Source organism: Marmota marmota, unplaced genomic scaffold (assembly GCF_001458135.2).
Source record: "Marmota marmota marmota unplaced genomic scaffold, marMar, whole genome shotgun sequence".
Classification (NCBI taxonomy): domain Eukaryota; kingdom Metazoa; phylum Chordata; class Mammalia; order Rodentia; family Sciuridae; genus Marmota; species Marmota marmota.
Window position 1 is genome coordinate 3,545,229 of NW_025999960.1, and position 13,533 is coordinate 3,558,761.

The window sequence follows — 13,533 nt, forward strand, 5'->3', positions numbered from 1 at the left end:
ACTCACAGATCCAGGAGCTGACTGACCGACCCCACGTGAGGCATCGCGGCGGCCCTCAGAAGCCTCTTCCGAGGCCCCTGGACCTCTAGAACCCGGCCGGGGGCGGTCCGACAACTCCCCCGCCTCGCGGCGCGTAGGCCCTGGTGACGTCACACGGTTCCGGTGTTCGGGGCGTGGCCACGCCCGGAACTTCGAGGGCAAGAATAGAGCGCGCTCGGAGCCGAGCTCGCAGGTGGGGAATCCCTAAGCTTGGAGCACCACGACGGGAGGCGTAGTTCTTCCACCCGCGGGCGGCGAGGCGGATCGCTCAGCGCCGTTTGTCTGGAGGTCCAGACTTACGGCTTCCGGACTTTCAGCCTTCTGCTCAGCCCAGCCTCGAGGTCGCGAGTCAGGAAGTCTTCCCTGACAAAGCGAGTGCTAAAGGATGCGTTGGATGCTGGGCCATGCCCGTGGTGATGCACTGGGGGACATCCCCACTCCCCCGCCCTTGGATACTGACTCCACTGCCTTCAAACGGAGCATTTTAGAAGATCAGAGAGTGACTTTACTGAGCAAGTCACATGAAACACGCACCGAGCTATGTGCCTTCCGTGCTTTTGTTTCAACAAACCATACTCATTATAATTCCTGGGAGATCGGAATTGTTTAGTTCTATTTTGCAGATGAGGACACGCCATCAACAAACTCAATAAACATTTCATGGTGGAAGACGACATGACTGCAAATCAGGAATTATTTAAAAAGGCGGAGCATCTTTCTCTAGGTGGAATTCTTTCTGCGTTTCTTTTCTAGAGCACTGTGGAGAGGGGGCAAAATTGCTATGTATGCAGTGGAGGGAGAGAAATAAAGAATGTCCATGCGCTTCTTCCCCTTTTAATGCTTTTTTCACTCAATACAATTTCACTCTATATGTTCTTAACCAAGAAAAATCCTTAATGCTAGGCATTGCAATAGATATAATCCATTCACAGCAAACAATTCTAGATTAATTCTAAGCACCGCAAACACACTTAATCCTGACAGACATTCCCTATGCGAGCTAAATTCAACTGTCAGACCAAAAGTCTCAAGCCTTAGGCTTTACTTCCAGCAGATGCATACCCACTCAGACCACAGTGATCAGGTCCAGAATCAAAGCAGGTTTCTCCCGGTGTGGAGTGGACGACTGGGTCGTAGGGAGAAGTTATGGCTCTCACCAAAGGAAGAGGATCAGAAAAACGATGACAAGTGATGGGATGTGAGGTCCTTATCAGGCTCTCCAGCTTGAGTGTGTCCTTGGTTTCTGGTTGAATTCCTGTTCGTTACCTCTATTATTTACACTAAATTTTGGGGCTTTTGACCCCTCCCCCTTTCAATCCTTATCAGCTACCACTGGATTTTTCCATGACATCATTTACATCAGAAACATCTGGTATGATGGTCTCCACTCTGATCTTCTCGCCTTTCCCTCTGTTTATCAGGGTGAGGGGAAGTAACTTGTCTGAGGCCATACTGGAGGGCTCTTTAGGTGTGCCTGATGAGACTGGAGTTTTTAAAATGGAGTTGCTTAGGCTCAGGCCTAAGGCCATCCTCACAAGTACTTACTAGTTTTTATTGCTTTTTCATTCTTAATTTGATTAATTAGATTAATTTGTTGGTGTTAGGTTTGGATGTGAGATGTCCCCCAAAAGCTCATGTGTGAAACAATGCAAGAAGGATTGGGCTAGCCTGAATCTAATCAGTGAATTAATCCCTGATAGGATTAACTCAGTGGTAAATGAAGGCAGGTGGGGTGTGGCTGGAGGAAATGATTGGGGGCATATTTGTATCTGGCAAATGGAGACTATCTCTGCTGAGACAGAGCTGCTGTCTCAGCTCACCATATGAGCTGCTTCCCTATGCCACACTCTTCCTCCATGATGTTCTGTCTCACCTTGAGTCCCAAGCTCACATGGAACCTGCTTCTATGAACTAAGACCTCTGAAACTGTGAGCCCTCAAATAAACTTTTCCTCCTGTACAATTGTGCTGGTTGGGTCCTTAAGTCACAGTGGCAAAAAAGCGGACTAAAACAGTTGCTTATATGTCAAACTCCCCTTTGATAGCTCCTTCAATTTTGAGATCTTGCCGTTTCAGGATGCTTCTTATTCAGTCAACTTGCATTCATTAAGCCCTGCATGAAGGCCAGGAAGTACTCGTGTTCAAGTAACCCTCAGAACAGGGTTGTGCTGGATGCTGAGGATTCATTGGTGCACACCTGCTCCAGACAAGTAAAAGGACAGTGTAACTCAAGTGCTAGGATAGGGTTAGTTCTGTGGGTGAACCAGTGGTGTGTAGTGTATATAGGTATAGGTGGGAGGATGGTCTGTATATGGTTTCGGATGGCTACACTGGACAGTGACAAGAGATGAGTGAAGGATGAGGTTTGTAAAGCTTTTGCTATAAAGGGCCAAATGGTAATATTTTAGGTTTTGTGGGCCCAATGCTTAGTCACCACACCTCAACTTATAACTCAACAGCATCCATAGACAGTCCTAATGGGCAGGTCTGTGTTCCAAAAAACTTTATTACAGACACTGATATTTGAATTTCACATACAGTAGTGCCCCTTGTCTATGGGGGCTATGTTCCAAGACCTTTACGGGATGTGGATAGTACCAAACCCTATATATACTATTTTTCCCCCTATATATAACATACCTATGGCAAAGTTTAATGAAAAATTAGGCACAATAAGAGATTAACAACCAGCTGGCAATGGTGGCCCTCTCCTATAATCTCTGACTCAGGAAGCTGAGGCAGAAGCATCACTAATTCAAGACCAGCCTAGACAACTTATTGAGACCCTGTCTCAAAACCTAAAAAATAAATAAATAAATAACATCAGTAACTAATAAAAAGCTATAACATACTCTAATAGAAGTTATATGAACATGGTCTCTTGTACAAAATATTGTACAGTACTCACCTGTGTGTGTGTGTGTGTGTGTGTGTGTGTGTGTGAAGACGTGAAGTGATACAGAGCTTACATGTTGAGATGAAGTGAGGTGACAGGTGCTGACACAGTGCTGGACCACTGCTGGCCGACCTTTCCCTTGGTGTATAGGAAGCCATTCTGAGTAGGAAGATGAAATATTGTACAGTTGCATTTTGTCCTGCCTGGCACAGGAATCATCCCTTGGTCCAACAAACCTGCCTGTTAATCGCTTAGTATCTGGTTATCAGACCGGCTGTCACAGTATTGAAGTACTCGTGTTCAAGTAACCCTCAGAACAGTGTACAGTTTGACTTATGAATTGTTTATTTCTAGGATTTCCATCTAATATTTTGGGACCATGGTTGACCATGGATAACTGAATCATGGATTCAAGAATTTGCAGGCTTATACCAACCAAAAAATCATGATACTCCTTCAGCCACAAGTATTTGTTCAAAAATTGGCTCATGGGTCTAGGACTCATTTGAAGCCAATACAAAGCAAGAAAAAGTTTGCTGGAGATTTCTGGGAAAGAAACTTCTAAACTTGTGACAATGCTTTGTAAAGTAATACCCTCTTTTCTTAGCCCTGTTGTGTTGAATGAAATTTAAGACACTAGGTGGCAGTAGTGGAAGACCAAGGTAGAGTATGAGAATTACAAAAGAACAGCCAGGATCCTGATTGAACCATGCCCGAATACTGCTCTTTTCTCTCTACTTGTTACACAATTCAGCAAATTCTCTCTGTTGTTGCTAAAATCCATGGAGTTGATTTTTCTGTTTCTTGCTGCCCCAAACATTCTATTACAACATTCATACCAGGAGTCATCAGCATATAGGTAAAAACTAAAGGTATGGGAATGGATGAGCTCACTTAACAGATATAAGTAAGAACAACCATAACAAAAAGTCTTTGGAGAGATATGTTGGGAACACATTTATTGGCTGGAAATTGACACTAAGGACTAGCCCAAAACCAGGAAATGTGGTGTTACAGAACATAAACAAGTGATCAAAACGGTCACATACAACTGAGAGGTTAAGTGGGGTAAGCCTTGAAAGTGATTTAACAATAGGAAAGTTACTGAGGGTTTATAAGGTGGTAGTGGAGGATGCAAACTGATCTTAATGAGGAGAATGAAGAAAAGTGAGGAAGTTAACACAGAAGTAGTCCAGTTCTCACATTAAATACTTACAGCAATGAATTGATACCTCCATTTAGATGCATACATACTGAGAAGAAAAATATTGTTTGAGGATGTAACTGTACTTGAAAGAAGGTAAAATGCAAACATTCAGAACCATTATTTATGGAGCTTCTCAGTGTCAAGCACAGTAAATATTTACATGATCTCATGTAATCATCAAACAGGTCTGAGGTATAGTACTACTTTATAGATGAAGGTCAGAGCTTACACAAAAGGGCCTGTCAGGGTCCCAAGATCATGCTCTTTCTACTCCCTCTGGGTGTCCAGAAGAAAGGTTTAGGGTATATCTAGGATCAGCAGTATAACTGGGGGAGCCCTTTTTTCAGAGATTCATGGTGATAGCAGAGCATTAAACCAAGGGCAAGTAAGGCTCCTGTGACTGACTGCATGTGTCCCAGTTATGGTTTAGATGTGAGGTGTCCCCCAAAAGCTCATGTGTGAGACAATGCAAGAAGGTTTGAAGGAGAAATGATTGGGTTACAAGAGCCTTAACCCAATCAAGTGCAATCAAGTGAATTAATCACCTCATAGGGTTAATCGAGTGGTAACTAAAGGCAGGTGGGGTGTGGCTGGAGGAGGCAGGGCAGTGGGGTCAGCTTTAGGGTATCTATTTTGTATCTGAAGAGTGGAGTCTCTGCTCTTTGACCATCATATGAGCTGCTTCCCTCTGCCACACTCTTCCGCTATGTTTTTCTCCTCACCTCAAGCCCCAAGGAATGGAGGCTGCTGTCCATGGACTGAAACCTCTAAAACCATGAGCCTTCAAATAGACTTTTCCTCCTCCTCAATTGTGCTGGTCGAGTCTTTTAGTCACAGTGGCAAAAAGGCTGACTAAAACACCCACTGATAAACCCAGCCTAATTCCCTCTTAAGATCAGGAGCCATCTTGTCATAAGTTATAAAAGATTCATTTCTGTTTTCTGTAAAATATTAAGATTTCTATTTAGTCTGGCCGTATTTTGATGTTTCAAACTTACTTGGAATGCCTGCCCGTGCCTGGCTTTCCCTGGCCAGATAACAACCCTCTCTGAAACCCTAATGGTGCCTCATAAGTTCTGATGTTGGGATCTAAATTTACTCCCTAAGTGGTGAACCATTTAGACCATTAACCTACTACCTGCCTTTGTGTTATGCTTGTCAAAATTCTGTTATCTGTAAGTTCTCAAGACACCCCTCACTTTTTTGCAACTTTCTGTGCTATAAAGCTGCACTCCTAGAGAGCTCTGGAGTGCTGTCTTCTATTCCCACAGGTTTTGGGAGAGACAGTCCAGGAATTACAAGCTTGCTTTTATTTGATTTAAATTGGAGTCGGTGGTCATTTCTTTGTGTTGTGGTTTAACACCACCCATGAAAGCAACCATAATTGCAACCAATGTCAGAACTTCCCAAGAAAATCAGTGCCAACCACTGATTCAGGAACTTTTTTTTTTTTTTTTTTTGAGTGGGATAAAAAAATCTCACCTCAGAGACAAATATGAATACAGGGAAACATTTTTACTAGTAGTTCAAGAAAATCAGACTTATAGTAGTAGTGGCTCATTAAAATGAAATGAGGAATTTATAGCTCAGCTATGTCAGTTAACAATGTAAATGGGATAAGAGGGGCGCCATGTTCGGACAAAGGGAAAGGAGGAGAAGTGCTTAAAGCATCAGAGTGCGATTGGACCCAGCCCCCTCCATCCCTCTGGCCTCGGTGGAGCCTGCCCAGCCGGGCAGTGGGGATTGGGGTGGGGGGAGTGACTGGGCCGTGCCAGAGCAGGAGACTTGCCCTTTCCAGCCACAGAAGCATTGTGACATTACTTCTCCTATCAGCTTAGCAGCCCCCAATAAGACTGACTACATTCTTACACAGAAACTAATTGAGACTCTGAAGCCCTTTTGGGTTTTTGAAAAGGAAGAGGAACTGCAGTGTGGACTTTAATTTTAGAAAAATTAAATAACTTGGTGAAAGAGTGGATAGGAGAAATCAGTGAAGGCAAGAATCTTCCACAATCTGTAATTGAAAATGTTGGAGGAAGATTTTTTAGATTTGAATCTACGTTACAGATTAGGAATACATACAAAAGGTGCGGATATTGATGCATTGTGTGTTGCACCAAGATATGTTGATCGCAGTGACTTTTTCATTTTGTTCTATAAATTGAAATTATAAGAAAAAGTTAAAGATTTAAGAGCTGTTGAAGAGGCGTTTGTATTAGTTATCAAACTCTGGGATAGAGGTTGATATTTTGTTATTGCAGAAGATTTGGACCTATACAAGATGACGATCTGCTTAAAAATTTAGATATACGATGCATAAGAAGTCTTAATGGTTGCACAGTAAGAGATGAAATTTTACACCTAGTACCAAACATTGACAACTTCAGGTTAAATCTGAGAGCTCTGTGGGCCAAATGCCACAACATCTATTCCAATATATTCGGTTTCCTTGGTGGTGGTGTTTCCTGGGCTGTGCTAAGTAGCAAGAACTCGCCAGCTTTATCCAAATGCAATAGCATCAACTCTTGTACTGTCCTGGGAAGACCACTCAGAAAACACACCAAGTCTGAATTTGAAATAATTTGAAGGATTTTTATTTTACCTATTTTGCCAATTATACCTGGTCAGGGGCTGAGTCTAACAGAGTCCAAGTGGCTCTCTGAAAGACTTCATCCTCCTCTGAGGGAAATCTGCTATTTAAGGAGGAAAACCACATCCTTTGAAATTTTTCAGTTAGCAAGCAAGCAAGTTACAGAAGCAAAAAATCTGTTAGTAGAACTGCATCTTGGGTTCAAGCAGGTGCTAGACAACTGTCAAGCAGTTGGTTGGGGGGACTTCAAAGTTATATGGGTTACCAAGACTTCCATATTCTGGGTTGAGTACATTTTGTGGGATACAAAGTACAGAAAACAATATATATATATTTTTTTTAATTTAGCAGAAAACAGCTTTCATTTTGTTTTCTCAGAAATGAGTCCTGCAACTGTCTCTTCACAGAAGCAATAACAGAAAAACTAAGGTGGAGTCTAGAATAGCTGACACCGGGTCCCTATGGCCTACCTGTTTGCTCCTATAGCCATAGTGACTCCATTCTTGCTGATCAGGTAATTTTACCATAGCAATTGCTTTTACAACCAGTATTAGTAACTTATTGATTATGTTGATCAGTTCGCACCACAACGGTATATACATTTTTCTTGGTATTTTCTAAATGGCATGTGTTTAGATTGTTATGGCCTGATTTGAAAATTAGCTCAGACTTACCCCATTTTGTTCAGACACCTCATTCACCCTGTGTGAAACTGGCCCCTTTCCACATGAGCCCACTGGCATTGAAGGATAACACCTCCACCCCCACCTACTTGCTTGCACCCTGACCACAATATCTTTGCTCTATGGAACTAATGCAAATTTTTCTCTGAAAATGTAATTTCTGAGAGTATGATTTTTTTTCATAGCCTGGTACTTTTCCACTTGTATGAAATGTATATTGTAAATATTATTTCTCCTGCCTCCCGCTTCTTTGTGGTTGTAAGACTTATAAGCTTGGTCTTATCCCCAATCAAGGTTGAGGGTTGCAGAACTGCTTGGTCTCTGTGCTCTTGACCCCGGCTGGCAATAAAACCTTTGTCTTCGCTTCAAACAGACCCGGAGTTTTATTTGGGAATTTGGAAATAGTGCCTTAACAAGATTATATTGAAATAAAATTGATTGTAGACACTGGAGTTTAGTCTTATTTCTATTACAGTTCTACAGCTGGTTTCAGATTCAAATTCTAGTTTGTGAAATAGCCATTTAGGTAGCCTTGGAGATCACAATGAATATTATGGCAAATTAAACTTCATTTCTTTTCCTAGCTTTACCAGGATAGTAAGTCAGATTCTATTTGTACTTAATTTGCATAATCCTACCTTCCAAATAAACTGAATTTGAGCTGTAGCTTTTGCTAGAATCCACTTCATTAATAGGTTGACATGTATGTTACTTTTGGATAAAACTTATATACACCACTTCTTTCACTTTTTAAATAGTTTTAAATCCATGTGCCATTAATTTTTTTTTGCTTTCAACTGTTCATTTATCTTTAATAAAATATTAAAGACATCAATTTTATAAAAAACTTTTAAAAAATAATGTTACATATATTGTACAAATTAACATTATATATTAATGAATAAGTGCTTGGAAAAAAGCAATTTCTGGACCCAGTCATTAATAATGGGAGATAATATTTTTTTAAGTTCCTCATTTTAAGATGTTCACATTTGTCAACCATGGTTTCATTTAAGAAAAGGAAGTTATTGCCATTTCAGAATAGTTGCTTTGGTCCCAGAGGTGAGGGTTGTCAATTTTAATCAGAGTTCCTTCAGAGATTTAAATCTTCCCAGTTTCTTCCAACTCATATCCATCCTACATCTGCAAATGACATTATTGTTTTCTAGTAATTTTACAAAAATCAGAGTTTGAGGAGCCAATTTATAATTTAGAACCATGCCTCACTTTCTAATACACATTCTGCTATATTGGGATTTGATAGCACATCTTAATTACATATAATAAGGTATGATAAGATTAAAGACTGTCAGAATGTCTTTTAAGACTACACATATATAAATGTTTTCAAGAAGCTAACCTTCAATATTAAGGAAGGGTGCAGATGTTTTCCATTTTTAAATATCTTCCATAAGGACTGATGTGCTAATTTTTCTAAACATTGTGTTCTGGAAACACTGTGTTCACACCACAGACTTTTATTGCACTTATTCATGTTACAACTTTTAAGTCATGAGATGGAGAAAATTTTTTATAATTATTTTATTTTTATAATTATTCATTGTCTATAATCGGAAGTAACCTTTTTTTTCCATTTTTCTTTGGATGGAACTAGTATGAAGACAGAATTTTTGTCTTTCAAGAGGGTTTATCCTGTTCAAGGTTTAGATGAAAGCATCAAATATCTTGGTGGCGGTTTTTTATTTACATGGTGCTTTATCAGTTCTTTTTAGAGAGAAACTATATGACTTCAATTTGAAAAAGCTACCAAATGGTTTAATTTTATAGTTACAGAATTATTTCAATTAGTCTTACCATCAACGAAAAGAGATGAAATGTATATACCAAAATGGATGAAGAGGGATCACATTCACAAATGCTGTATGTTTAAGAAAGTACATTTAGATGGTAATATCCAATAGTCTTATCAAGGGCTACCATCTTTTTAAACAGGAAATGGCCAAATCCAGTGCTATTGAGACAGCCTGAAGAATACAGTCTTAATTTGTATGTGTGGGACTCAAGGGTTACTGTATTATTTTTTTCCTCTACAAGTTCACACTGTACAATTATAAGTAAGTCACCTGCATAAACTTCAGAGAGACCTCCCCGAATTTTATGTATGAATGGTTATGTTCATATTATACTTTCTTCTAGATAATCTCATCTATAATTGTCCTCTCTTGTGAGAAGCATAATGATGTACCCTGTGAACTACATTTAATTATACATAGTTTTTAATACAAATTTCACTAACAATTTATTCTATATAGAATTATCTTGTAAGCAAAGTTTTGTGTGTATCTGTGCTTAAAAAATAATACAAGGATAATAACAATCCATTTTTTAAATGTTATCTAAATATTTAGTTAAAATGATGTTATTGTAGGAAAGCTATTGCTTAATGTTTACATGTGGTAGAGAACTTCTAAGCATTGTCACTCTAATTATGAAAATGTAATTGTAAAAACTGTTTTAGATATTTCAGATTATAAAAACATGTGTGGGCTGAAGAAAGCTTCCATTTTGTTTGGGAAATTATGACATTATTGCTTACACATTTTGAATGTTGATAACATGAACTTTATAAGAAATTTAGGATGAATACAACTCTAGATTTATGAAATTCTATTTTTCTGAATTAATTTGCTATCTTACTATTATATCAAAAATTAGTTTTTAATAAGTTCTGTTGATTACATGAAGCTGTGTATTTTCAAATTTTCCAAACCTCAAGGAATTTATTTTTGGAGGACGGAAATTTACTGTTTCCTTTGTGGAAATATGCCACTTACCATTATGTAGAACAGCAGTTATTAAATCATTGCAGTATCTTTTAAAATGATATGAACAAGAACGTTGTAGTTTCACTGTGTTAACAAGCCTTAGACTTATAATTTAAGGGTATATTAAAAACTTGCTTCTGGGGCTGGGGTTGTGGCTCAGATGTAGAGCACTTGCCTAGTATGCGTGAGGCACTGGGTTTGATCCTCAGCACCACATAAAAATAAAATAAAGATATTGTGTCCACCTGTAACTCAAAAATAAATAAAAGAAAAAACTTGTTTCTGTCTTGTTTAAAATTAGTTTTATACAGAACTTAGAGTATGACATTTCATGAAAGTGTAATTGTGTGCATAGCCCCATTTCTGTTGTTGAATAAAGAAAAACTAAGTATAAAATCAACCAATCAATCGGATAAGAACAAGTTGTTGTCGGGCACAGTGGCTTATGCCTGTAATCCCAATGGCTTGGGAGGCTGAGGCAGGAGGATCACAAGTTCAAAGCCAGCCTCACCAAAAATGAGGTATTAAGCAACTCAGTGAGACCCTGTCTCTAAATAAAATACAACATAGGACTGGGGATGTGGCTCAGTGATCTAGTGTCCCTGAGTTCAATCCTTGGTACAAAAAAAAAAAAAAAAAAAAAATAGAAAAACAAACAAGATCTTCCTGTCTTTTGGTAAGTAAGAAAAACAGGATGTTCCTGTTTTCGTGGCTTATCTCTGGAGGCAAAAGTTTTAGGATTTCCTGTTAGTCAAGGCCCTTAGCAGGTTCCTATTATTCATGGTTTATCTTGGAATGCAAGATTATTAGAAATGGAAGTCCTTCCGGGTGTGTGGTAAGTGATTTGTGGCTCCTTTTTGCTTGCTGAGCCTGCTTTACTGTAGTTTCCTCTAGCTCAGAACCTCCTCCATTTTCTACTATTCATATCATTAGAGCTTGTTATTTAAGAATAATGAGATTACTTTTGTTACATCATGTTATTAACTCATAGTATAATACATGCGAACATGTAAAATAAATAATAATTGCAAACATATAAATGATTAAATATGTCTCCTATAAATGTACTTGTGCATTCACACAAACAGAATGGAGACAAGCCAGATGAATATCCTAACATGTACAGGCTATTTCCAAATACAAGAATTCTTAACTAATCCCTGTGAGAAAATACACATGCTCTTTTTACTTAGTTTCTTTTAATATCTCATGTGATATCACACTCCAAATTAAAAACAATAGTGGCCATGCTTGTGGATTCGTTTTTTTTGAGGGGGAGCGTGTTGGGGCAGGGTACCAGGAATCGAATCACCGAGTCACATCCCCAGTCCTATTTTGTATTTTATTTAGAGACAGGGTCTTACTGAGTTGCTCATTTTCGCTGAGGCTGGCTTTGAACTTGTGATCCTCCTGCCTCAGCTTAACAGTATTAAAATTTTCTATTGGCTTGAAATGCTTGATTAAATTTATTTCTAGGCTATAGACCTGAATCTTACATTTTTAGGAGTTTGAGGCATAAAATGTATGACTTTTACCCTAAGGCTAGCAAGTACAGGAAACCCTTACCTTTCCTGGTTCTGAGAAGGCAAAGAGAGGGAATCTTGAGAGAGCAGTCACAGGTGTAACCACCTAATGGGAGTTGTGGCCTTTGGATTAGTGAAGATACCTACTTAGCCTGTGGCAACTCAACAGAGAATGAGCTGGAAGAATACTCTAACCCCATTCTCTATCCCCCTTTCTATCTCTTGTGATTGCTTCTCATTGCTTCAGCCCCCCTAGAAGTTGAGATTGATGGATCCCAGTTTGTTCAGTCCGTAAAGATCAGCTTCTCAATGTCCAGAGTAGACTGGAGCCAGGGAATGGAAAATATTCAACTCATAACAAATCTCTGACTTTCTTTTCTTTAGTGCTGGGGGTTGAACCCTGGCCCGTGCACATGCTAAGCATGTGCTCTACCACCAAGCTACACCTCCAGCCCCCAGATCACTGATTTTTTAATAGTAATTAAATATCAGAAACATTTTGAAAATTAGAAAGAATGGCTTACTATAAGCCAAAATAAAATTATTTTAAATTCTTAACAGTGAAATGGTGACAATTTTGGTCTTTCATTAGGATGCTGAGAGCTTAAGCCATCTTTTCTAGTTAGCTTCACTTTTTAGTTCTGGTTTTTTAAAGTTATATAACCTCCACTCATAGTTATTGGTAATTTGCAATGGAATCAAATGCCCAATATTTCTTTCATATAGTCAGACTCTAAAACTCCATTAATTACATTCATTTGAACAAATGAATGTAATTAATGTGCCTACTATGTGCCAGACAGGATCTATGAAGAAACAAATATGTTCTCTGGAAACTTATATTCTAGTGTGTGAGAGAAGCACACAAACCAAATAGTATGTGGACATAGGACTATCAAGAATGAGGAGAATGCCAGGTACAGAGGCACATGCCTATAATCCCAGTGGCTCAGGAGGCTGAGGCAAGAGTATTAAAGTTCAAAGCCAGCCTCAGCAACCTAGCCAGGCCCTACGCAATTTAGTGAGATTCTGTCTTGCAATAAAAAATAAAATAGGCTGAGGATGTGGCTCAGTGATTAAATTTCCCTGCTTTAAATCCCTGCTACCAAAAAAAAAAAAAAAGAATGAGTAGATTGATACTATTTGGGCTGCAATGTGAAGATGGAGGGGGCTGTGGTAGCATCCTCACTAGCAATGCCCCTCTTCAGCCCCTCCTAGACTCTTTTCTTTTCTTTTTTTGGTACTGGGTATTGAACCCAGAGGTGCTTTACAACTGAATCACATTTCCAGCCCTTTGCAATTTTAAATTTTGAAACAGGGTGTTGCCAAGGTGCTGAGGCTGGTTTGGAACTTGCAATCCTCCTGCCTTAGCTTCCTGAGTCTCTGGGATCCCTCTGAGAATCTTTATCCTGCATATGAGGTGAAAGGTTCTTTCCAGGGATAAAGAAGGATGGATGGTGGTGATAAGCAGCAAGACCTTGGTGCCTGGGCTCTGGTGCCTTCAATCCTATATTGCTGTCATAGCAGTGATAACACTTGGAATGCTGTAATCCCAGCTACTGGAGGATTGCAAACTCAAGCCAGCCTGGATAATTCAGCCACACCTTATCTCAAAATAAACAGGGCTGGAGATGTAGTTCCATGATAGAATACCCCTGGGTTCAAAGCTCAGTGCTAGAGCGGGGGAGAAGTTTCTTCAACATCCTAGTGGGAAAGCCAAAAGACAATTGGGGGCTGAGGATGTAGCTCAGGGGTAGAGTACTTGCATAGCATGTGTGAGGCTCTGAATTCAATCCCCAGTAACGGGGGT

At 39.4% G+C, this 13,533-nt stretch overlaps 1 protein-coding gene and 1 pseudogene across 1 annotated transcript in view; one reads left to right on the forward strand and one right to left on the reverse strand.

The window, feature by feature from the left end:
* The window catches only part of Amn1 (antagonist of mitotic exit network 1 homolog), a 36,066-nt gene extending 35,511 nt beyond the window's left edge, over positions 1–555 (reverse strand). Inside the window, exon 1 of the mRNA XM_015493209.2 lies at positions 7–555. Coding sequence (XP_015348695.1) covers positions 7–44 — 38 coding nt within the window. The 5' untranslated portion in view covers positions 45–555. The remainder of the gene's footprint in view (positions 1–6) is intronic.
* Positions 425–7,514, forward strand: LOC107148686 (annotated as a pseudogene).
* The last annotated feature ends 6,019 nt before the right edge of the window (positions 7,515–13,533 follow it).